Source organism: Musa acuminata, chromosome BXJ1-4 (assembly GCF_036884655.1).
Source record: "Musa acuminata AAA Group cultivar baxijiao chromosome BXJ1-4, Cavendish_Baxijiao_AAA, whole genome shotgun sequence".
Classification (NCBI taxonomy): Eukaryota; Viridiplantae; Streptophyta; class Magnoliopsida; order Zingiberales; family Musaceae; genus Musa; species Musa acuminata.
In genome coordinates, this window is record NC_088330.1 from 2,719,429 (window position 1) to 2,744,723 (window position 25,295).

General features: G+C 46.6%; 5 protein-coding genes across 5 annotated transcripts; 2 read left to right on the plus strand and 3 right to left on the minus strand.

The window, feature by feature from the left end:
- The first annotated feature begins 1,067 nt into the window (after positions 1 to 1,067).
- LOC135641421 (polygalacturonase At1g48100-like) lies at positions 1,068 to 3,483 on the plus strand. The gene is made up of 7 exons (XM_065156780.1): positions 1,068 to 1,607; positions 1,756 to 1,887; positions 2,080 to 2,244; positions 2,317 to 2,361; positions 2,443 to 2,650; positions 2,724 to 2,914; positions 2,997 to 3,483. Exons 1-7 carry the CDS (start codon positions 1,137 to 1,139, stop codon positions 3,387 to 3,389), a joined length of 1,605 nt encoding a protein of 534 aa, XP_065012852.1. The 5' UTR covers positions 1,068 to 1,136; the 3' UTR covers positions 3,390 to 3,483.
- Positions 3,484 to 3,660: 177 nt separating this feature from the next.
- LOC135641459 (CASP-like protein 4A3) lies at positions 3,661 to 5,616 on the minus strand. The gene is made up of 3 exons (XM_065156824.1): positions 4,594 to 5,616; positions 4,315 to 4,450; positions 3,661 to 4,055 (listed from the first exon to the last, which is right to left on the minus strand). Exons 1-3 carry the CDS (start codon positions 5,025 to 5,027, stop codon positions 3,867 to 3,869), a joined length of 759 nt encoding a protein of 252 aa, XP_065012896.1. The 5' UTR covers positions 5,028 to 5,616; the 3' UTR covers positions 3,661 to 3,866.
- An 8,010-nt stretch (positions 5,617 to 13,626) lies between these two features.
- Positions 13,627 to 15,650, plus strand: LOC135641406 (3-ketoacyl-CoA synthase 11-like). The gene is made up of 2 exons (XM_065156766.1): positions 13,627 to 14,473; positions 14,663 to 15,650. Exons 1-2 carry the CDS (start codon positions 13,712 to 13,714, stop codon positions 15,443 to 15,445), a joined length of 1,545 nt encoding a protein of 514 aa, XP_065012838.1. The 5' UTR covers positions 13,627 to 13,711; the 3' UTR covers positions 15,446 to 15,650.
- A 2,981-nt stretch (positions 15,651 to 18,631) lies between these two features.
- On the minus strand, positions 18,632 to 20,653 carry LOC135671993 (indole-3-pyruvate monooxygenase YUCCA8-like). The gene is made up of 5 exons (XM_065180451.1): positions 20,267 to 20,653; positions 19,889 to 20,191; positions 19,546 to 19,794; positions 19,218 to 19,341; positions 18,632 to 18,915 (listed from the first exon to the last, which is right to left on the minus strand). Exons 1-5 carry the CDS (start codon positions 20,651 to 20,653, stop codon positions 18,719 to 18,721), a joined length of 1,260 nt encoding a protein of 419 aa, XP_065036523.1. The 3' UTR covers positions 18,632 to 18,718.
- Positions 20,654 to 21,321: 668 nt separating this feature from the next.
- LOC135641391 (pentatricopeptide repeat-containing protein At1g03100, mitochondrial-like) lies at positions 21,322 to 25,252 on the minus strand. Its single transcript, XM_065156749.1, has 2 exons — positions 24,868 to 25,252; positions 21,322 to 23,938 (listed from the first exon to the last, which is right to left on the minus strand). The coding sequence occupies exon 2, from the start codon at positions 23,897 to 23,899 to the stop codon at positions 21,548 to 21,550; it is 2,352 nt and encodes a 783-aa protein (XP_065012821.1). The 5' UTR covers positions 23,900 to 23,938; positions 24,868 to 25,252; the 3' UTR covers positions 21,322 to 21,547.
- Positions 25,253 to 25,295: the final 43 nt, after the last annotated feature.

A 25,295-nucleotide genomic window follows, 5' to 3' on the forward strand; every position in this document is an offset into this window, starting at 1 on the left:
GTTGAGTTATCAAGAAATATAGGAATAAAAATAAATTTATTCATAAATAATTAAGTATTATTCCGTTAGAATATAAAATGAGGAAAAGTCATTCAAGATGTAATGGACATGTGGTAGAAATCATAGTACTCATTCCAAGTGGTTGAATAGGAAGAAGAATCTACCGCAGCAAGAGAGAACAGGCATAGCATCCAACATAAACACACGTAGATTTCCAGTACATCTAGTTTGGCACTACAAGATAAGTTCTTCATAGAACCTGACACCGCCACCATCTGTCTCCATTGTCACAGACGGCAGACCGGCCGGAGAGCTTCAACGCTTCCAATGAGCCGACGAACAGATGGCACGGGCATCAATGCAGAGATCAATAACAGTAGTACTATGTACGTTGTTGTTTTTGGATCGTTCCTAAGTTTATCGCTGCTCATCTTCGTCGCCTTCGTCAGCCATGCATGAACGTACGCCATGCCGGCGTGCTGCTGCTTCTTTATGTCGCAAGTATGCATCGACAGCAACTTTCACATGATGTACCTGATTACTTTGCTGTACTTTCTCTAGTGTTGACAGGTATTATTTTATTGATATGCTGATTCTTCTGTGAGCACCATACAATCCATCAAAAGCTTACATTTGGGTGGATTGGCTTAGCTGCTACAGACAACTGTTTGATTCTTGTTTTGTTGCCATGAACAGTATATCCAGAGCGAGTCTTCTTCTCCAACTCAACTACTTTCTCATTCTATCTTCAGATCTACAATGGCCAAACTCATCTGGCCCTACTAATCATCTCTTCTCACCTTTTATTTAACTCTCTCCCGTGACCATTGCATGTGATCAGAGGAGATGTTGCAGTCAGCATCCTCTTCCTCCAAGCCATACTTGGAAGGATTGATAGATAGATAGATAGATTGACCATTACTCACACGCCTCTTCTTGGCTTCTGCATCCAGAACTACCACACTGCATCCAGATAGATTGACCATTGCTTCTTCTGTAGTTAGATATTACTGGCTGGTGCTGCTGCAGAAACGACTAGAGAGCTTTCGCACAACTGGTGGTGTGGTGGCAGATGATGAGATTTATTTACGCCAACCAACCGTCACAAAAAGAGATGGAAAGAAGTTGAGGAGAGAATGAGTTCTGTGATGGCACAAGGCAAAAGAATAGGACATGTAATTCCATGCCATTTATCATACTTTTGTGTTGCTGCTTTGATGAGCAATGGGAGCGAGGCTTGCGGCTATTTAAACCCAACCTTCCCTCCTCCTCTTCTCCTATCACCAATCTTTCTCTTCCACAGACACTTAACGATGAGTAGCCTCGGGCTAAAAGGCATCTGGTTGCCCCTCCTCCTCGTCTTTCTTGTGATGTGCTCCAACTTTCACGACTGTGAGGGAAGGAGAGGCAAGCACCGGAGGGCAAAGCAACCGCCCTCTTCTTCCTTAGCTAGAAAGAAGGCAAAAGGAAACAATGGCGGCGACCGCCGCCATGGCAGCGGTGGTGGGTCGGGTGGGCAATCGAGACCGACCCCAGAAACAATGGTAGCAATGTTCGATGTGCTCGATTTCGGGGCCAAGGGGGATGGCGTGACTGACGACACCAAGGTGGACGACATCGACTCTGTTTCTTTGGATCATGTCTCTGTTTTCTTGGCGTTTTATGGCACTCTCTTGGGATTTTTGAATCAGAAGGAGAGGTTGTCGATGATGCAGTGTGCTCAGAATCTTTCTTCTAATTGATGTAATAATGCAGGCTTTTGAGGCCGCATGGGCTGCTGCGTGCAAGGTGGAGGCTTCCACGGTGATCGTTCCTGCGGAGTTCGAGTTCCTCGTTAGGCCAATCTCATTCTCAGGTCCATACTGTGAGCCCAACATTGTGTTTCAGGTACTGAACAACAAGAAAGTAACATCTAAACCTTCTCGTAGTTTTATGGTGCACAGATTCAGCATTGGAATCCATCTTAATCCTGAGAAATGCTTCTTAAATGTCACAACAAGAAACCACCTCAAAGAGATCGACTTGAATACAAATATGCCACGAATGAGACTCGAAGAATTTATCAGATGATCTCTGCAGCTGGATGGAACGATCGTTGCTCCGACAAGCGCCGGTGCATGGGGTGCAGGCTCGCTGCAGTGGCTTGAATTCACAAAGCTGCAGGAAATCACCATCCGAGGCAGCGGAGTGATAGATGGCCGAGGTAGCGTCTGGTGGACGAATTCCGACTCTGACATCGATCCGGTAATCTCATCATCTTCCTTATGTCATTTCCCACTCTCGACCCCTTAATGCTCATGGCGATGTATCCATCAGATAAATGGTGAGCTCGGTTCAAAGATGCCACAGATCAAACCTACCGTGAGCGCTCTACTTGCCTCAGCTTTCTCGAAGCAAACAGAGGGTCTTCTCGTCACCGTTTTCTCCTCTTCATTGTTTCAGGCCCTAAGATTCTACGGGAGCTACAACGTGACAGTCACAGGCATCATGATCCAAAACAGCCCACGGTGCCACCTCAAATTCGACAACTGCGAAGCTGTGGAGGTCTTCAACATTACAGTGTCTTCTCCAGGTGACAGTCCCAACACAGACGGAATCCATCTTCAGAACTCCAGAAATGTTTTGATCCATCGTGTCGACATGGGATGTGGTAATTCCTTCTCGACCACGTTAAATGCACATGAACTTTGGCTGACAAGTAGCTCTCTGTTCATAAAACGCAGGCGACGATTGTGTCTCCATCCAAACAGGCTGCTCGAACATCTACATACATGACGTCGATTGCGGTCCCGGGCATGGAATCAGCATCGGGGGTCTCGGCAGGGACAACACCAAGGCATGCGTCTCCAACATCACTGTGAGGGACATCAACCTTCGCAACACGATGACCGGTGTCCGAATCAAAACCTGGCAGGTAAAAAGCTTGAGCAGCTTAAAAGTTCCGATTCATATATCTGGGGATTCTGATGGTCTGTGTCCATGGATTTTTGTCACAGGGTGGCTCTGGCTCTGTTCAGGCCATACAATTCTCGAACATAAAGGTTTGGGAGGTCCAAATACCGATGGTGATCGACCAGTTCTACTGTGATCGGAGCTCCTGCGAGAACCAGTCCTCGGCAGTGGCACTGTCGAGCATCGCGTATGAGAGCATTAGGGGAACCTTCACTGTGAAACCAGTTCACTTGGCGTGTAGCGACAGCTCTCCTTGTTCGGGCATCAGCCTCAGCGAGGTGGAGCTCGAGCCACTGCAGGAACGCTACCACAGGACTGATCCCTTCTGCTGGCAGGCATTTGGGGAGCTGTATGCCCCGACCATTCCTCCCATCACCTGCTTGCAGATCGGCAAGCCAGCAAGCAACAGGATCTCGACCGACCACGACTTGTGCTGATGGTGGTCGTTCGATGCTTCCGACCGTCGCACACCATTGTTCGTTTTTGTTAGAAATCGAAAAGCTCTGATATCACTTTGGAATAAATCTTACGAAAAAATGGATCTCTCAAACCCATTTTTATTAAATGTAAAATCTTAAGATTCTTATTAAATATAAAAATTTATGATATCTCAAATCATGAAATTTTGACTTTCTTTTGTTCTTCTTAATCTCCTTCCAATTGTATCTAAATCATTACGAATCAGGAAAAGCTCAAAACTAAGACTCATAAATTATAATTATTTTTAATAGTAAGGTTTTATTTAATATTCCAATATGCTTCCGTTATGTATTTGATTACATGCATTGATTACAGCTATCTAAAAGAATACATCATATTCGCAATTCAAGAGAAAATTGTTGTGATGCAAACTGACGCCAACTTCGACGATGTCCTGCAAAAGGAACGACTGGCGTCTTTTTATGTACGCCAAATCAAGGAGTCCTCAACAAATTGTAAGCGGAGAGGAGTGAGCTCAGAGCGAAGACACCGAATGCGAGGAACGACATAGCGACGGCGCCGCTGGCTTTGTCGGTGAAGTCGTCTCTCCCGAACCTGGAGACCCACGCATCGTTGCGAGATGCTGCCGCCGACGACGCCGACATCAGAAGGTAAGCCAGTACCTGCAGCAACCAACATACTCTGAGGTTTGAGGATGAGGATGATACCTGCGAAGCTGCTGCGGAGACACCGCTGCTACGGCCATCATGTGAACATTGTGATGTGATTTTTAATGTTTATAATATGTTTGGTGGGTCGTCATTTTACATGAGAATTAATGACAGAACAATTAGTCTTCCTATTTATCTGGTCATCACGATGGCCGAGTCAGCAGAGAGCAACAGGCATTTATTGATGTCGTATACTACAACTCCGGCTCACCTGATCCATGGCGAGATCAAAGTAATAACGCTTCGGAGAAGCTATGATGTACTTCATGGCGATCACACGGTGGATCTTCCCGTAGACCTGAAACAGCGAGTACACGAACGCGATCACGTTGATCGCGACCAGGAACCTAGAGCGACAACATCGCTCGTTCGATCACGATCAAACGGTGGAGGATTAAAGAAAAAGAGTGAAAAGAAAACCACACGATTAAAACCCCGAGAGCGAGGATGACGGAGATCGACGATTAAAGCGTGTCGGTTGGACTCGTACCGGAATTCTTTGTAGCGGTCGAATGAGTCGCCCGCCCAACCCTCCGTCTTGTCGGAGGCCATCACCGAGAAGGAGATCATGCACAGCAACACCGCCGCCACCCGAAGCACAGGGTCCGCCCTCGTCATCCGCTGCCGCCTCACGATCGTCGACGCCGTCCCGAGTCCCCTCTCCCCCGCTCGCACGCCGCTGGCCCCGTCCAACTTCGCCACAGCGGACGCGTCGTCCCGGCTCATTCTGTTCGCTTTCGCGACCGTCACCACCGGCGGCGGAATCGTGCTATCCGCGTGACGAAGCGGCGATCGGATAGGGGATCCCGCCGGTGCATCTACTCGCGCTGGGGTTTGGGGTCTCGACGATGCCTTCTCCGACGGTAACGGCGGCGGGATCGGGTTCTCCGGGTCTAGTTTCGGCGATCGGCAAGGCGAACTCATCGTCCTCTACCACCACTGGTGAGTTCCAATTCAATGGTTCATCGCTTTCTCTTTCGTTTGCGTTGCGTGTCTCGATTTGGTCTCATTTATGGGCGGAAGGGGTGGGGGGGGGACTGGGGCTTTGGGACCACCGGGGAAAAGATTGGATGGCGCGAGAGGGGAAGGAATTAACCGCAGCTTTGGCAAAAGACTCTGAGCTCGTGCCGGCCGAAGCCATCAGCGATGTCGCGAGGAAAGCTTTAATGCTTCAGGGGATGGAACGGTAACGTCGATTGAAGATGGGTGATGAGGAATTCACAGCAGAAGAGGGTTAAAAGAGAAGTCGTCCCTGTTTGGCCACGCGAGCGGAGGTGCATTCGATTGTTACGCTCAGGGAGGGGGGTTGCGAAGAAAGGAACAAACACAGAGAAGTACGAGGAAAGCAAACAAGCGAGGGAAGGAGAAGTGCGTGAGGGGGAAAGCCACCGCTTGCCCTTTGCAGGCTTTCTTTTATTTATTCGCCAGAACGGAGGAGCGCCACACGCATCCAAAAAGCTGGGCACATTGGTTCATTGGTTCATTGGTTCGAATCATCGGAAGCTCATGTTTTATATTGTTTTATAATTCACAGACCAAATCCAGGAAACAGACGGACGGGATGATTTTAGTATTGTTAAAGCAAATTATGATGATCCAACGTCAGTCTCAACTCACGCTTAAGTCTACAGTAAGCTCGGTGTGGGAGGGAGACAAATGGGTTTGGTAGAGGATTCTGCGAAACTAAGTAGGAGGTGTATTTGGTAAAAAGACCATCTGATGTTTTAAGTTGGTAGAGCTGAGAAGCACAACTGAGTCCGTGTGAGTGTTTTAGGACTTCTTATGGTAGAACTTAGGTTACCCTCCCGAATTAGGGATGCGAGGAGCTGTTCAAACCATCACATATCTATTGTGGTAAACAATCTTGAACCGTGGCCCCGGGGCCGACGTGGCTCGGTTCGGGTCCAGATGACGGGGATCACCCTAGGGGAGTTCCTCAAGGCCACTGAGGTGGTCGCTTGCGGTGGTCCGGTCGGGACGGGATCGTCGTTTCCTCCGGGTAAGAGCTCCTCGCTTGCACGTCCGACGAGGACCTTTGGCTTCGCACCTGCACAAAGGTCGGGTCGGGGTGCTCGGCTCGACCCCTCCGACGATCAAGTTAGTGTGAAAAAAGAGGGGTTCAAATGAAGAAGTCTTGTTGTGTCTCTTTTTTTCCTCTCTCTCTCCTCTCCGCTCGGAATGGGAGGGTATTTATAGTAAGAATTACTGTTGCATGATGCGCTTGTCCGTGGGGAGCACGATCGTACTTCTGGTAGCGTATGACATCACCGTTGGCATGACGTGAAGGATCGAGCTTGAGTAGAGTGTTAATGTGCCTCGATTGACGTTCCGATCTACATTGACCTTGTGAGGTGTGGAACGACTGGTGTCATGTGTGTCTTATCGTAATTATTATCCTCATCAATATCAAATTGACAAACCATAATCAGACATCTAAATCGATGTCATATATATATATATATATATATATATGACGTTTGAATGCTGGTGTTAGATTTCGCTTATCATTGTTTCATGCTACAGTGTGGTGTACGATATCACCTCGATGGTAGTCTTTCTCCTGCAGTTGACCATCCAAAGAAATATAAAAAATAGTAAATAAAAAAAGTGGTACACTATACAAATATCTTTGTATCTTCATCTATTTAGGATCATGATTTATTTTTTATAATTTAAGATAGTTTATTTACTACATATGTAATATCAGTAAATGTCACATATTATGACTATCAATAATTTGACAATGCCCAGTAACATCACATTAGCACTATCAGATAAAGTAAAAAGAACATTTGTAGAGATTGACACGCTTCAATCATTTTAGTACGATCAAGAAAATCATGAATATACTTTTGTTAAAAAAAATTGATCAATTATCATGTAGTTGACTTAAACATTAAAAAAAAAGTTAAGGACCCGAAGACCTTTGATAAAAAAAACTTATTTTCAAGTTACTAAATAAATAATTAAATATTAATTTATTATCAATAATAATAAAGTCATTCACATAAATTAATAAAAATATTGTTATACCCTCATGAGAATAGATGAATAATTAATTATTAGATTGAAAATTATGAAATGTGATTAGATATATTCGAAGTCAATATTAAGTAGAGGGGTTTGCTTAAGACCATCAAAAGTCTTGCATAACTTACAAAGATTCTGATCAATAAAATTTAAAAGTATCATAAATACATCTTTAAAAATATGATTACGAAGAAATACATTATTCACATCAAACTATGAAAGTCGTCGATTGTTAAACAAGGTAAGATATAAATTAATATGAATTATTTTTTATTTTACAACTTGATTAAATGTGTCATGCTACTCAAGCCACAGCCATGTATATTAATAAAATCATTTTACAGCAAGGATTGCTTTATACTTGGATCCATCAGGATTTTCTTGATATGAAAAACACACTTGCACCAGGTGATAACTTAAATGGGATGAGACTAAGTCTCATATACTATTCCGTAATAAAGCACTATATTCTTTAATCATTGTTACTCATCATTTCAAAATTGTTAAAGCTTAGTAAACGATAAAAGGCTCATAAATTCTTAAAGCTTAGTTAACGATAAAAAAAACTCATAAATAATTTTTTGACGATTCAAAATTGGGCCGACTTATGGGCCATACTTCCCAATGGGCTGCATTACCTTTGGCTGCCACGAGGATTATCTTTGCGTGTTGGCTCCTCAACAAATATAGTTGAAAAATAATTACACGGGATTTCCTCTTTTTGAAGAGATTTCTTCTGATTGCATGCAGTCATGCACATCTTCTTCTTCTTTTTTTTCCTCTTACTTTTCTTGTGAGATGAAGGTTAAAAAAATGACTACGGAATAGCTTCATATTAAAGAGAGACATTTATTGAGTTTATCCAACAATTTAAGAGTTCAAGTTCTGGATTTAATTGATATATAGTCTCATGTATATTACTCTTATATGATTCAAACTCATGCAATAAAAAGTATATATATATATATATATATATATATATATATATATATATATATATATATATATATATATATGAGTTTCAGTATGACTTGACTGCAGGAAGAAGAGATGACTTGATGCGAATAGAATACATGAACATATTCATGAATGACGACTAAGGAATAGTTTTATACTGTTGAGAACTAAAGGATTCGATGTGACATATGTCGACTTGAGTTTGACTGACCTACGACTGATCGCCCTTCGATTTTTGGATCGAGTTGGTGGACTTTATTGATTTTAATTTTTTTTAATAATGAGTGATTTAGTAAAAAAATCTTATAATTTATTTTTAAACATAAATATATTATAATATCTTTATCTATTTTTAAAAAAAAAATTAATTTTTTTATATTTAAATTCTAATATTTAGTCACACGTTGGTTGAGAGTAAAGGAATCAAAGATCACTGAGTCACTTTACCTTCATAGATATCTTTTGAGGTTTATGAACTATGAAAGCTTAAGCGTAAAACTATGCATGTCCAAAATAAAAATTTTCTTACGAGTTTATAGGATATATTATTGACAATCAAATGTTGACTTAACAAAATGATCATAGAAAAAAATATGATAAGCCCTTGACTCTTTTACGGATCACTAATAAATATCATTAGCCTCATATTAATTGAGGAGTGAAGATTCGACTTATAAACTCCTCAAATCATTTTAATTTCAAATGTGTATTTTTTAATTCACAGTGAGTTGACTTATCAATTTCAGTAATAAAAAGTTAGATTTGTAGATTATGTATCAAACTTACTCTTTCAATTTTTAGTTTTGTTTTCTCTACATAGATATGGTAACATAAATGATAAGGATAGTAATTACGATAAGACTCGGCTGACGTCAAATGACGCCTCACGCCTCTCGATCGATGCGACAGCACATGGTCAAACGAACTAGAACACCAACCGAGGTGTATTAACGCCTGCTCAAGCTCTGTTCTTCATGCCACGCCAACACCAATGTCAGACGCTACCAGCTTGTCCTCTACCAGCATGCACATCAGGAAACAGTAAGCTTCCCTATAAATACCCTCGCATTTTGAACGAAAGGGGAGGGACGAAAGGAAGGAAACAGGCACACAAAAAGACTTCTTCATTTGAAATCCTCTTCACATCAACTAACTTGATCGTCGAAGGGGTCGGGTCGAGCCTCCCGACCCGACCTGTGTGCAGGAACAAAGACGGGGTGCCTCCCATCGCGCGCCCAAGCGAGGAGTTCCCTCCCGGAGGAAGCGACGACCTCGTTCCGACCGGACCACCGTGATTGGCCACCTCGGCGGGCTCGAAGGCCATCTCGGGAAGATCCCCATTATTCGGACCCGAACCGAGCCGCGTCGGCCCCAAGGCCACGGCTCAAGGTTGTTCGCACTAACAGATTGGCGCTAGAAGGAGGGCCCGAAATGTCGGATGATCACCCGAGCGACTCAAATGAGCCCATGGTTGAGAGGTCGCACTCGACTGAAGCCTCGGGGGAACATCCCCCGCATGGAGACCATCGTGACGAACACCCCGCCACGACCTCAGAATGATATTGGCGGATATTCAACGACCCGGGCTTGTCGCCGCCCGGTGGCGCCCTCGTCGACCCCTCTCCCATGTCGTCCGAGGCCTTTCAGGACCTCGCTCATCAAGTCCGAGCTTTGACGGATATCCCGCTCGTTTCTCATCTAGCACACCCGCCCGCGATCGAACCACTGCGACAACGCAAGGCGCCCGTTCGGGCCCACATGACACATTCGGAGCCCCCCCACTTCGCCTCGGGTCCAACCGGGCCCACTCGGGGATCCAGTGATGGCAAACCCGAGCGGCCGCCCGGAACCCGAGGTACTCTCTTCGGACTCCCTGCGGGCCCAGTTGCGCTTTGTCAGCCAGTGACTCGATGAGGTGCAGGAAAAGGTTCGCAGGTCCAAGGGAGAGCTCGGGGAGGACGCACACCAAGGGTCTCCCTTCACGCCCGAGATATAGGATCAGACAGTCCCCCCAGACTTCCAGCTCCCCTCTCTAGACACTTACGATGGCTCCACCGACCTAGCAGACCATGTAGCTGCTTTTCGCGCCCAAATGGCGCTATACGAAACCTCTGATGCCCTGATGTGCAGAGCGTTCCCTACCACTCTGAGAGGGTCGGCTCACGCGTGGTATAGCGGCTTGAAGACCGGAATGATCGCTTCCTTTGACCAGCTCGTCAAAGACTTCGAGCTCCACTTCGTGGTCTATGCATGGCCAAGCCTTCCGCGACACTGCTCCTTGGACTCAAGCAAAGGGAGGACGCCCCTCTCACGTTTTGTGGATTGCTTTGCCACGCAAATCCGGGGTTTGCCGGACACTCACCCTCTCTGTTAGTGCAGGTGTTTATGATAGGCCTGCGACCTTCCAGATTCCTCTGGTCCCTCGCGGAGCGACCTCCCACCGCGGTGCCAGAGATGCTTCAGCGAGCTAACCGATACATCGCAGCGAGCGACCTCCCACGACTCCCGACCGCGGGCTCCAGAAGAGAGGTCAAGTACCCGCGGTGGCTACCCGATGTAGTCCTCATGAAAAGAAATCTAAGCCCCGCCTTAGTCTCTTCCGAGCGAAGGTTCAGTATTTGCCTGACCCTCCCTCGGTTCATGGTTAGCCCCGGCTTAAACCCTTCTGAATCTACACGGCTTGGCCGTAGACTACCAAGTCCACCTGCGCAGCCTGCCCGCTTGCGTCGTGCTCCTCGGCCGCATGATGCCCGAGACCACACCTACGCGGCCTAGCCGCCTGCGTCGTGCTCCTCGGCCGCATGATGCCTATGACACACCTGCGCGACCAACCCGCCTGCGTCGTGCTCCTCGGCTCCATGCTCCCCGAGACACACCTGCGCGGCCAGTCCGCTTGCGTCGTACTCCTCGGCTCCATGCTCCCCGAGACACGCTTGCGCGGCCAGCCCACCTGCGTCGTGCTCCTCGGCTCCATGCTCCCCTAGACACACCTACGCGGCCAGCCCACCTGCGTCGTGCTCCTCGGCTCCATGCTCCCCTAGACACACCTACGCGGCCAGCTCGCCTGAAAGCTGAAGCCATGCCTTGGACTCCCGTTACAACGACCGACACATAGCTTCTTTCCGGGGGGGAATATGATGAGGATAGTAATTATGATAAGACTCAGCTGACAGCAGATGACACCTCACGCATCGATCGACGTGACAATACCTGGTCAAACGGACCAGAACGTCGGTCGAGGAGCATTAACTCCTGCTTAGGCTCGGTTCTTCACCCCACGTCAACACCAATGTCATACGCTACCAGCCTGCCCCCTGCCAGCAGGCACATCAGGAAACAGTAAGCTTTCCTATAAATACCCTCGCATTCTAAACGAAAGGGGAGGGAGGAAAGGAAGGAAACAGGCACACAAAAAGACTTCTTTATCTGAAATCCCCTTCACATCAACTAACTTGATCATCGGAGAGGTCGGGTCGAGTCTCCCGACATGACCTGTGTGCAGGAACAAAGATGGGGTGCCTCCCATCACGCGCCCAAGCGAGGAGTCCCCTTCCGGAGGAAGCGATGACCCCGTCCCAATCGGACCACCGTGATCGGCCACCTTGGAAGGTCGTCTCGGGAAGATCCCCATCATTCGGACCCAAACCAAGCCGAGTCGACCCCGAGGCCACGACTCTAGATTGTTGACACCAACAATAAATGCATACAATTAGAAATTTGGCACTCCCTCACCAATCATAGATGATGTCTGTGGAAATAGATGAGGAAAAGTATCAAGCATAAGATGACAATGGCTGTAATTTGATGCCATCAAATATGCCAATCATGTCCTCGACGACTTGAAAAAGTATGATCAACAGAAAGAAAGCCTTCGTTACTCGATCATCTCCTCCTGGTGTGAGTTTGATGAGGTAGCTTAATGCAGATGATGCCAGAAAGTTGACATGGAGAGATGGGTTTTTGGGAGAAGCTAAAAGCGCAGACCACAGAGAGTTGTTGATATCTATAAGACTAGAGAATTAACAATTGTAATCGGTGGTTTTGTAACGAACAATGTCAACCGGCACCATTGTTTTCTCCCTTTAAGATACATGTGTCTGTTGGTTGGATTAGATGACCTCCATGAGGTCTTTCTTTTTTCTTTTATATGGACCACACAAATAGATGGCCTAACAACATCAAAATACATGTGATTGTGTAATTGGTAGTCCAACTTAGATTCTAAATTACATTTACAAATGATCGAATAGATGACTCAGATGTCATGTCGGGGAAGACGATAACAATAAATTAATAGATTTTATGATAAGTCGAGTTCAAAAGAATATTGTACAATATGGATAAAATATTTTTCTTTGAATTCATCAAAGTCCTTGCACCTAGGTGGTCGAGTCTCATCCGTTGTGCTAACTAGGCAGTGCTAACTAGGCAACTATATAATGAGTTATGATTGAGAGATAAACTCTTTTTCCGATCAACATGTAATGTCTCCTGTTCAAACAACACAAGTTCATATATATATATATATATATATATATATATATATATTGGTGAGCGTATGGATTTAAATATATATTTAGATGATGTTAGTGTCAATTTTGATCGGAAAAAAAAATCTATTTTGTACTGAAGCATAGGAGAAGCTCAACGAAGGATGATATATTAAAAAGGGTTCAATCGTCTGATTTCGATTCCGACGTACTTACCCAATTAAAACTCTTCCGATGCTCGGTCTTCTCAACCTCTTTTTGTCTTCTCGCGTCTACCCATCAGAATTCTAAGCCTTTCGGTTGCTCGTCCGTCCATATTTAGCACACTATCAACGTAGACAAACGAGTCGGAACACACAGATGTTTGATGCAGAAGACAACCTACCAAACCTGCCCCTTCTGAGAGGAGGAAGTAAATGAGAGCATAATTGAAGATGCTCGTAAACTTATTTCCCACCAACTTCCAACCAATCCAACCAAAGCAGTGGACTAATTATTATGGAGGGAGGAGAATTAATTCCATCTCGATGCTGGTGGTGGATGGGTTTGACGCACATCCGAAGACGACCTGAGTCAAACCTGTCAACCTATTTAATGAAGGCTCGGCCACGCCACGCCACCGGTTGACGCGTCTCCCAAGACTCGTTGGTCCACAGTTGACCAAACGTCGCCTGATTTCAGTGGCCATGTCGGCCAATTGTGAGGTGATCTCCGTTCATGCACTGGAGGCTCAGTACATGCGAGATTGCACGACCATTAGCTTAATCTGATAGGTTCAGCGTACCGGACCATTCATATTCGAGCGTGGGAAGGCTGGCGACGTTTGCTTCACATCCACAGCCCTGCCGTCTCCGCCCGCCATTGGATGTGGTGGAGCAATCAAGTAGGGCCGCACAACGACAGTGAAGGTGCGCGGATGCGTCCGCTCCCCCCAACTGGCAAAATTGAATGCCTCCAACCCTACTCTTCAATGAGAAGTTGGCTGGGGTGGTTGCATCGCCTCACCCTCTTTCCCGCATTACCCCCCTTTTAAAGCCACACGTTCCCACTCTTTGGCCGCCAAACCACCTCCTAATTAGCCCCTCTCCCTCTCGGTTCTCCCTGCCCTCTGTTGTAGAACGAGTGTCGTCGATGGAGTCCCAGAGCGATTCCGCTTCCGCCCAAAATGAGCGGAGCCAGCAGCAGCATCTTCCAAACTTCCTCCAGTCTGTAAACGTCAAGTATGTGAAGCTCGGGTACCATTACCTGGTCTCTAATGGCCTGTACCTTCTCCTCGTCCCCCTCATCGCCGCCGCCTCCATGCATCTCTCGACTCTCACCTCGGAGGATTTCCTTCTGCTCTGGGACAAGCTTCGGTTCAACTTGGTGGCCGTCGTCCTTTCCTCCACCCTCATCGTTTCCCTGTCCACCATCTACTTCATGAAACGGCCTCGGCCGGTCTACCTCCTCGACTTCGCGTGCTACAAGCCCGACAGCGCCTGCAAGTGCCCTCGCGAGCGCTTCATGGAGCAGTCGACACGGGCGGCGTCCTTCACCGAGGAGAACCTCGCGTTCCAGAAGAAGATCCTGGAGCGGTCGGGGCTGGGGCAGTCGACGTACTTCCCCGAGGCACTGCTCTCGTCGCCGCCGAACCCGTGCATGGCGGAGGCGAGGAAGGAGGCAGAGACGGTGATGTTCGGGGCCATCGACGATCTCTTGCAGAAGACCAGGGTTAAGCCCAAGGACATCGGGATCCTGATCGTGAATTGCAGCCTCTTCAATCCCACGCCGTCCCTCTCTGCCATGGTTGTGAACCACTACAAGCTCAGAGGGAACATCATCAGCTACAACCTCGGCGGAATGGGCTGCAGCGCCGGCCTCATTTCCATAGACCTTGCGAAGCATCTGCTCCAGGTAAGTGCTGAAGCAAGTATAGGACATCGTTCCTGAGCTGTTTTTGGAACAGAAGAAGAGAAGAACATACGAGAAATGTTGTTGAACCGTGTAGTTGTAGAAATCCAGAAACAAGCATCATATGGACAGGATAAAATCCTTTTAGATCTCGACGTAACATTTCCGACCCACAACTCTTGTGTGACGCAGGTGCACCGGAACTCTTACGCCCTGGTCGTGAGCATGGAGAACATCACCCTCAACTGGTACATGGGCAACAACCGCTCCATGCTCGTCTCCAATTGCATCTTTCGTGTGGGCGGCGCCGCCATCCTCCTGACCAACCGCCGGTCGGAGCGCCGACGATCAAAGTACCAGCTCGTCCACACGGTCCGCACCCACAAAGGCGCAGACGGTCGCTCCTACGGCTGCGTCTTCCAGGAGGAGGACGGGACCGGCAAGATCGGCGTCGCCCTGTCCAAGGACCTCATGGCGGTGGCGGGCGAGGCTCTGAAGACCAACATCACCACCCTGGGGCCGCTCGTCCTCCCCATGTCCGAGCAGCTCATCTTCTTCTTCACGCTGGTCATGAGGAAAGTGTTCAAGATGAAGGTGAAGCCCTACATCCCGGACTTCAAGCTGGCGTTCGAGCACTTCTGCATCCACGCCGGGGGACGGGCGGTGCTGGACGAGCTGGAGAAGAACCTGGCGCTGAGCGAGTGGCACATGGAGCCGTCGAGGATGACGCTGTACCGGTTCGGCAACACGTCGAGCAGCTCGCTGTGGTACGAGCTGGGGTACATGGAGGCCGAAGGGAGGATGAGGAAGGGGGACCGGACGTGGCAGATCGCCTTCGGGTCGGGGTTCAAGTGCAACAGCGCCGTTTGGCGTGCGCTGCGCGCCATCAACCCCGCCAAGGAGAAGAACCCCTGGTCGGAGGAGATCCATGAATTCCCCGTCCGCGTCCCCAAGGTGGAAGCCGTCAGGGCATGACGACGTACGCCGTGTCCCGTTCGCTTCATGTACGTAGGCGTGTCCCTGTCTCATTTGATCAGCGAGGAACTCGTGTACGTGATGATTGCCAAAGACATGAATCGGTCAGCTTCATTGATTGAGGAAAGACGTAGATAAACACACTCTGTATCAAATCCCATATACACATCCCAATAATATCGATCCCAAATCTGTTCACTTCGTATGACCATTTTTTTTTTCTCCCACCTCATCGGAATGCATTGATGGCAAAAGTATACGTGAAATAATGAGTCAGCAGACGCCGTTCCGCGTTGTAATGTGTTCTCGATAAACGTGCTACCCTCTGCAGGTCTTTCTCTAATATCACAGAATATTAACTATGATGGATTAGATTAGATGGAGTGTTATAAAACGTCTGTCTTTGTTTCTCAATCATCTGGTCCTATTTGATGGGCCTACAGGAGTAGCTTATTTTTTTGGGCCGGCCCAAATGCATGAGAAACATCGCTCTCAAATTTACTAAAACCTTTTGATAAATCAATAAAAAAAGGTTGAATAGAAGTGAGAAGAAGTATCATAAAATATGATACCTATCTATGAATGTATATCGATATCAGCTCACATTGAATTAGACTTTGAGGGTAGTAGCAAACTTATATGTAAAGTATAATGACTATGCATGTGAGTAAGAAGGCATGGAATGGAATCCAACTAAAGATCAGAAATTTTTAGAGATCTAAAATAGACGAATGCCTTTGATAGCGCAAATCTTAAAGTCAGAATCAGATCGAAATAGGGGATCAGGAAAAACACAATTAAGACTTTCTTCGAGGTTGCAGTTCATAAAATAAGTATTTGAGAAAAACGAAAAATCGAGGATACTTAAATAAAAAAAAATCGCCCATTAATATTCATCCAATTAAATTAAAATATGTAGCGTACTAACTAACCATGAGAGGCTCGTCTCATCCCCTACCCTACCATGATATCAGCATTCCGTTTGAGATTGATTCGAGTGGATTAGACAGCATTGAGATGACAGAAAGGTTGATAGGCTCATCTCTGCTTTGAACAGTGTCTGCAACTCCATATGTTCTTAAAACCAAAGGAAAACCATGACCTGTGACGCCTCTGCCACAGTCTCTCCAAATACCAATGAACTGATGATGAACTGTCTAATCCAAATGCGATACCACATACATAGGAGTTGGGGAAACCCCCCCCGAGACGTCCACGGTTTGGGCCCTCCCTCTCATGATCGAGCTCATGAGGGAGGAGCATGAGACGCTACGTATCCCGCAGTATCTCTTTTCTCGCGTGCTGCAGCAGCAGCAGCAGCATGAGTCGGAGGAGGACAAGGCGAGCTTTTCTTTCCTTCTCGCAGTCGCAAAGAGAATGAGATGAGCAAGAAAACAGATTTCAATCATGTGGCAGGTGATGATGGGATGAGATGAGCATCCCGTCTTTGTTCTTTTCTCGGCTTCAGAAGCCAGTAGTTGCCTCATCGACGATGATGGGATGGAACAGCTCGTACTCTCTCTCTCTCTCTCTCTCCCTACGACGAATGCGTTCCTGCGAATAGCATGTCGCAGAGCGACTGTGAGTGGGGCCCGGCGGTCAAAGACTGCTGAGGCCCATCGGCCGCTCACGCTCGCAGAGAGCGATTCAAAGGGTGGTCAGGGTCAGAGAATCCCGACGTTGACCCGTCCCTCCCAGCGTTGCATGAGACTGCGGCGAATAACGACGCCGTGGAGAGAAGGAAGCCGATCGCGAGCGGCCGTACGATCGCGTCACGCGCCATTGGGCCACCGTGGCCCACCGCCGACACGTCGGTGGACACCCCGTGGGCTTGCCTGTGACGTCATCACCTCGCTGACGCAGTCAGTCCTCCGATGTGGCATGTTGCATTATCCATCGGACTATCTCATGACTCGCCTGCGATGGATCCACTGATTGGGTTGCATCAACACCATACGGCTCGAAACGATCACTCTAATCAGCAGGGTGATAACTTCGGAAGAAGAAGCAGGCGGTATTCACATGCATGGTGACATGACAAATGGGATGTACGTTGATCCAAGAGAGCGATGGACAGGACCGAGTGTTGAGAGCAGCGATGATGAAGGTATGATGGGAACATGAAAAGCGAAGGGAAGGAGACGTTTGGGTACGAGCCATGGCAGAGAAAAAGGAAGTGGTGGCGTGCCCCGGGAGGTTACCTTTTCCGAGCAGGCTCCGGTCCAAGCCCCTCCTTCTTGTTTGGTTCCTCAGTCTCCGGTCACCGAGTCATGCGGTGCAGGACTCACATGCCATTTCAGTACCATGCAAAAGAGTTCGACAGAGGAAGTATGAGAAAGATGGAACGAATGGTTCTGTCACCGCTGGATGCTCACATCCATATTCTGCTCATCGTACTTCCCCTCCTTTCTCACGTGAATCTCTTCAGTGCTCTCTTTCGCATGAAGCTAAGTACCTAAGCTAGCGATGCTACTCTCGTTTGTCGATTATGACTGCACACTGTGGCATACACAAGTAATGCCAAATCCACTGTGCAAATATTATGTCCTTTACTAAGGGAAACTCTATATCTCTCTCTGCATCTTGCCGTTCCTTCATGTATATAAATAAATATGAAGGACTCAGTAGGGAATGTCGTGAAAGATTCTGACACCGCTGCACCAGCCAGGTGAAGAACTGTCAAAGTCATATGGCTGGTTAACTCATGATCTCTTGGGTTAACACTTAACTCCATCAAATGGAGTTCAAGAGTCCTTCGAATATTGAGAACAAAGTCTCATATCACTAACAAGTTAATGAGCGGTTCCATCCAATCATTCAATCATCACTGCACAATCATCTGAGCATCATCACTGGTCTAATGGCTAGGAGAGTGTGAGTCATCTACACCCTCAAACGGGCGAGGTCTGCGTCGTGGCCGGTGCACCAGTACCAAAGGGAAGAGAGACACGAAAAGATTCCTCAGAGCAGCAGAGCCTCTCGGGGGGTGGGGGGAACGAGAAAGGCCTCGAAGCATTCTTAAAGATTTGAGGAACTCCTTTCCCCCACCGCTTCCAGGTGAAGAGAAAAGACGGTACAGATGCTAACGAAGAATGGCCAACAACACAGGCAAACTTGTATTCTGCTCCTTTTTATCCCTTTGTGTGTTGAAGGAGAGTGAGAGACAAAAGAAGATCATGCGCAAAACTTGTCATGTACAGAGGAAGTAGGGCAAGCATCAGAACCCGCCGTTACCAACATGGACCTTCCTTGCTCGCGTGCACCTGAGAGGGTTTAGAGAACGAGATCTCTGTTCTTTGAGAGGCTTGTCCATCTCTGGGATATGCGGAGAGCAGCTTCGATGGCGTCGGCGCTAGCGCCAAGAAGACCTTTCCCCGTAAAGCCTACGAAGTAGATGCCATTCTCTCCGCTGCAGCCACTAGGGAATGGGAGTTTGGGCTTCCCTTCCGCCGAGAATAAATCAGTGTCCTACAAGCCGAAACACCATTCGATGAGACGCATCATTTTTGCTCTGGAAAGGCTAAATTTAGACGACGACATCCCTCTGTGACAATATCAGCACGCAACATTTTGTTCTGTAATATATATATATATATATATATATATATATATATATATATATATATATATATATATATATATATATATATATATATATATATATATATATATATATATATATATACGTTGAATTTGAGCTATAAATCACAAGAAATAAATGGGTAGAAAAGAAAGACAATTTTGATGTCATGGAAGTGGAAAGAGGAGATTGCCTTGAGCCAGAATGGGACATTGGTCTTGTACCCTGTCGCAAAGACCACAGAGTCGAAAGCCATCTCCTCTCCATCGACAAACTTGGCGCCGTTGCTTGTTAGGGACCTCACTTCCTGCACAGTCTGCCATCGCAAGCAGGAAACACCAAAGTCGAATCAGAAAACGTAGAATACTGAGACGTCATCAATTTAGGGAAATGCAAAAGTTGGAAATGGTAGAAGTTTGCAAAGGCATAGAGGACTGATGGCTGCCTAGAACTGAGGACCGAGAAGTGTAGGTTTTGGATTTTAGTGCATTAAGTGCGTAGGACCAAAACAGAGGACCACCTTGATCTTTCCAGCTTTAATCAATGACAAGGCTCCAACATCCAGAACAGGGGTTTTGCCAGTCTTGTTCTTCAGCTCCAAAGGCCCCATCTTTGGCCTTTTCAGCCCATACTTCTCGGTATCTCCAATGATCATCTTGGCCATGATCAACAGGAACCTGTCCACTACTCTGGTTGGCAACCACTTCAGCAGCCTCATCGCCACACCGAATGTGGACGTCCCGAGCATCTCCCTCGGTAGAACATGCACCTGTTTATTTCCATTCGGATGCATAACCAAGCTGATGACTGATATCAAGGAAGATAAAGGATAGAGGAACGTCACAAAAGGTTGTAGACAGTACTCCGCTTCTCACGGACATGAAGGGCATGGCTCCGTGCTCGCACAGGTCCACACATATCTCCATCCCGGAATTCCCACACCCTATTACCAGCACCCTCTTCCCCCGATACTCCACCCCGCTCTTGTACTCGCTTGAGTGCAGCAGACTCCCCATGAACGCCTGCGCCCCTTTGATCTCCGGCACCACCGGCTCCGCATTCTCCCCTGTCGCCACCACCAGCCACGGCGAAGCGAACTCCACCACCTCCAGCTCCCTCGGCTCCGTCAGAGGTTCGCTCGAGGACGACGACGGTGACCGGCTCGACTCCGAGAGCGTGTCACAAGACTGCGATGGTGAAGAGGTCTGCATGGGGGCGTCGGAGAGGTTTCGACGGATTGCCGTGACTCGCCAGAGGGACGCGGCTTCGTCGAAGCGGGCGTCGGTGACGGTGCAGCCGAAGAGCGGGCGGAGGGAGAAGTGATCGGCGTAGCGGTGCAAGTAGTCGAGAAAGTGGTCTTTGGAGGGGTACGTCGGGAGGTGGGCGGGGAATGGGAGATGAGGAAGCTGGCAGAAGGGTTTGGGGAGGTGAAGGTTGAGGCGGTCATACGTGCGGTGGCACCAGAGGTCGGCGATGCCGTCCGACCTCTCGAGGATGATGGAGGGCACCGAGACACGGCCAAGAGAAGCGGCGACGGCGAGGCCCGAGGGTCCGGCGCCGACGATGATAGGACAACGCATGATGGAGATCCGTCGGGTTGATCTACTTGGCTGAGCGCTCATCGGCATGGGAGTTTGCGGAGAGGGTGTCTCACTCATGTCGACGACCTCCTTGTCGCTTGTAGTAAGGAGTTCACTGTTTGCTTTAGTCGAGGGCTTTCTAACCCCGGACTGCTGTGTGCTGCACTCGTAGCTCACAAGCGGCAACCCCCCCCACCGTTTCTACGTCTCCCTCACTCTAAGCAGGCATGCAGCAAACCAAGAGAATGGCTGGTGTTCATGTCATCAAACAACGCAACTCTCAGGCCGTGACAGAACACCTTAGAAACTCCTCTCTCTCTCTCTCCCACAGACACACATAAAACAATGGGCCACAGTGGAAGAGGAAACGAAAAGATTGTGGGAAGGAAGCTAAAGGAGAAACTATTCGCGGTTGGGTGTTAGGCCAGAAGGGGACCCTTCCAATATATAGGGGAATGAAGCGAAAGGACAACCTACGCTTTACAGGACTCTTCGCATATGCTGATAGCAGTTAAAAACTACTGCTATCAACAACCTACACCTTTTAGATATCTTAAATCTAGCTGCGTACTCATTTATTGAGGAAAAAGAAGAAAGGCCCCTTCAGCATCGATCCGGAGGGGTATGTTCCATATCTATTTTGGTATGCGGAATATATGCTGAGGAAACACCATGAAGGACTAAGGATGAATGAGAAAGTATAGCAGAAGAGACCATGCATGAACTTATGTTTCTTATCAAGGCAGCAACCAAACGAAGAGACACATGCATGAACACTGTTCTCTGTTTTGAGCTTTCCGTGGGAGTTGGATCAGGTGCATGTGGGTTTCTGGTGTGTTTCCACCGCATGAGGCGAGCAAAAACTTCATCCGAGTGAAATATATATCTTTGGATTGAGATCTTTGATTGCCATTGGCTGACAAGAAAACGTATGCCACAATCTTATGTTAGGCCAATCCATCTCTTGAAAGCCAAAGCCGCTTCTCTTCTTTTCAGCTGGGCTTCGGTCTGTATCTTGGAAGCCTTTCCCTTGTATAGAGTCCGGTGATACTTCAACCAAAGAGATCTGTACTTGTACTTGTCGATGAACATCCTTTCTCTCTCCATCATTTCTATTACTTCCATGGCTCGAAGGAAAAAGCCACCCCTGACAAAGCAATACAATAAGGAATCCAGTAGCTCCTGATCAAACTTCATTGAGTGTGAACTCGCAATCACTTTCATTTCACCCCACAGATCTGTTACTTCCACATACTTCCCACCTATTGCAGCATAAGCAGTAACCAGAGAATGGAAAGTTTGGGCATTTGGGGTGTGTCCTAGGGCTCTCATCTTGCTCACAGCTTTCTGAGCATCATTCATCAACCTGTTCTTGCAGAAAAAATGTATCACATTGTTCCAATCATGAATGCCGCTATTGACATTCTGACTGCCCTTAATTTCTTCCAAGAGCTTTGCCATCAAACCTGCTTCGCCGTCCACTGTACAACCTTCCACCAATGTTTCAAAGCTGTGATGACCGGATCTTGATATATTGGACTCCTTCATCTCCCTAAATATATGCAGTGCTCCACTTGAGTCATTATGATGTATCCGGGATTGGATTAGAGAGTTGTAGCAGCTTGACTCAAGCTGGATGCCTGCCTTGCGAACATCCCTTAGAAGTGCCAGAATTTCATCATGCTGATTCTCCTTACAATAAGCTTTAAGAAGGGATGAATAAACCAAAGAACCAACTCTAATTCCAGAAAACCTCATCTCATCCAGTAGATCATGTGCTTGCTCTAACAAACCACTAGAGATACACGCATTTATCACTTGAACGACAGCAGAGTTTTCAACAGAGACTGGAGAATCTTCCTTGCTTGCCTTGATTAGAAAAGCTGCCAATTCACAGACCTTATCAGCTTCAAGGAAAGCATTCACAAGTTTCGCATACAAATTCTCAGTAGGGTGAAGAATGCCACGTTCAGATTTAACAAGTTGAACCTGAGCCTGTATCTTCTCTGAAAGTAGCTCAAGTGATTCCTTTGCTTCAGCTTCAAGCCTTGAAAAATTCCTATCCTTGGCGAACTCAAAATATGAAGGAGCTCTGCTTTTAATCAATTTGAACTTATCCAAAGCATCCAACTTCTCATGTCCAGAGTCTCGATAAGAAATTGAATTTTTGCCAGTTTGAACAGCCTCCAGCACTGACTTTGCAGCAGCCAAAGATCGCTTTGCTTCCTTTGCTTTTCTGAGCATGTCCAAAACCATGTCCACAGCGGAATCCAGGTCCTTAAACTTCAGGTGGCAAGAAAGCAGGCAGTCATAAAACTTTTGGAAGTCCAAATCACTAAGGTCAATTGCCACATCAACATGCCTCTTCAGTTTCTTAATTTCATCTATATGCCCATTCTTCTCATATATTTGAGCCATCACAATCAGCAAGCTAGAATCAGGCTTCACACCAATCCGTGGCATCATTTCAAGAAGCTGCTCAGCTTTTCTAGTACTTCCAGATAGGAGGCATCCAGTCAAAGTTATGTTAAAGGCAATGGCATTTGGCTTCATCGAAAGCAAAGGCCTGTTACTTTTTTTCCGAGGATCAACCCTGTTATCTTTGAAAAGATATCCAATCTCCATTATTAACTCGGCAGCAAGCAATGTGCCAGTTGCTGTTTGACACATGTGGCCTATGATTCCAGACCAAGCTGTTAGAGGAGGGAATGCTTCCATCTTGACCAACTTTCTCATAATATTTGATGCAAGAACAGGCAACTCTGACCTCGAAAGAATGAAAGCAAGGTAAATAAGTGGCTCTTTCTCCATCAAATCATGCTTCTTTTCTTGAAAAGCCAGTTCAACCACACTGTATGCGTTGTTTAGCCAATGGGCATGATAGCTCTCAGCAAAACTGGTGAGTAGCTTGCTTAAGACTGATTTCCTAGGGAGACCATCCATATGCACATGCTTCTCATATGCCTTCCATGCATCCTCAAATCTCTGCTCCTCAAGTGCGTGTTCTAGTTCCAAAGCTACTTGAGATGGGTCACGAGCTTGAACTAATATGGGCTCAGACATTGTAGAGAACAAGTTTGGAGAATTAGTGATGTTCCATGTCATAAACCTGAATGCCTTCATCTTGTTATGAGAGGAACCTACTAATATCCTTGTAAAATCACCAGTTATTGGAGCCTGTGACCCATCACCAGAAGTACTACTCAACTTGTAGCACAAGCCAGAAAGCGATGAAAGAAAAGCTGAGGTTGAACGTGAAGGAGAAAGATAGCTGAACTTCCTTAAAGAAATCATTTTGTCATCCAAGGAAAAGCATCCATAAACTGGAAAACTCTGCATCCAGGAGGAAATAAACATATTGGAACAGAATACCACTTCGAGCAAACCAATCAATCTATCTAAATTTCAAAACTTAAACAATGGATTAAAAGTACTACAAGTGTATTAAGGACTTTCCAGAGATGTTTGACCAAATTAACATGTAAATTATAGTAATAACAAAACACTTGGAGCAAACAAACATCAAGATAAGTAGAATACAGATGATTTGCCTAGGGACACGAAATAACATTCATAGAAATTATACTCATTTCTTCTACAAAGCCAGCCATTACTGGGAAAATGAATTTCATAAACCGAATTGAAGTCCAAAATTTCAAACGAATTGTTGGGATTCACTTCACCATTTTGTATTTACATAATTGTAAAGTATTTGGAGCATAATAATATCAATTCAGGAAGCAGGAGTCTCAATTATTATATTATTGTGTAAATTCTAATGCAAACATGAAGTACAACTGTGATGCAAGACAATCAAACCATAGTGCTACCACAACTCCAGAAGACAAATCAATCAATTCATTATCCTGAAACATCCCTCAATCTCGAGAGATTCTACAACCTTGCTCACGATCTGGACTCAGACAGAATTCGAGGATTTTCCGTTGAGGTGATTTTTCGAACAGTTGACATGCTGCTGACTATTAGTGAATACTTTGGCATGTACATAATGAAAACTTCATTCTCGATGCAGCCGGCGTTAGATTGGATGTTATACCGTGCAGTGATAGCCAAAAAAACAAATCTTTGCTTCTCAAGAGATATAGATCTCCAATCCAGCCAATTCAATAATTTCTGACCAACTAAAATCGAAAAGATCGCCACTTCCAAGCATGTGTTTGAAAGCATCAACATTTTTCCATCCGTTTATAAAGAAACTAAACTGAAATCAGGCAGTTTCAGATATAAATCAGGTTGTTTACCTGCTGTTTGTTTCATTCCATTGCGTCGACTGATGAATCTCCAACAATCTCTCTGAGCTAAATTGATGATCCCCTTTACAGAAGATGATAGGATAGAGAGACTGCAACACCACTAACTGACAGTGATGTTAACGATGCATACCGGGGAACTCACCACGCAGTAGCAATCTCCTGGTGGGATGGCCGAGGGCGGTGAATTAGAGACAAGAACCTTGGCACGTTTCAGCAGCGTCGGAGGAGGAAGGATGGAGGCTTTCGGCGAGGGACAAAGAGCCGGCGGCTGCTGGAGGTCGGCAGCATCAGCCGAAGGACGAGGAAGAAGGGTTTTGGGAGACTGGTCAGGGAGGATGACGGGTGGGGCCTCCTTCCGGGTATTTTTTTGCGTATTGAAAGAGTCATAGCAGCCTTTATTCTCTGTTATATGCCCT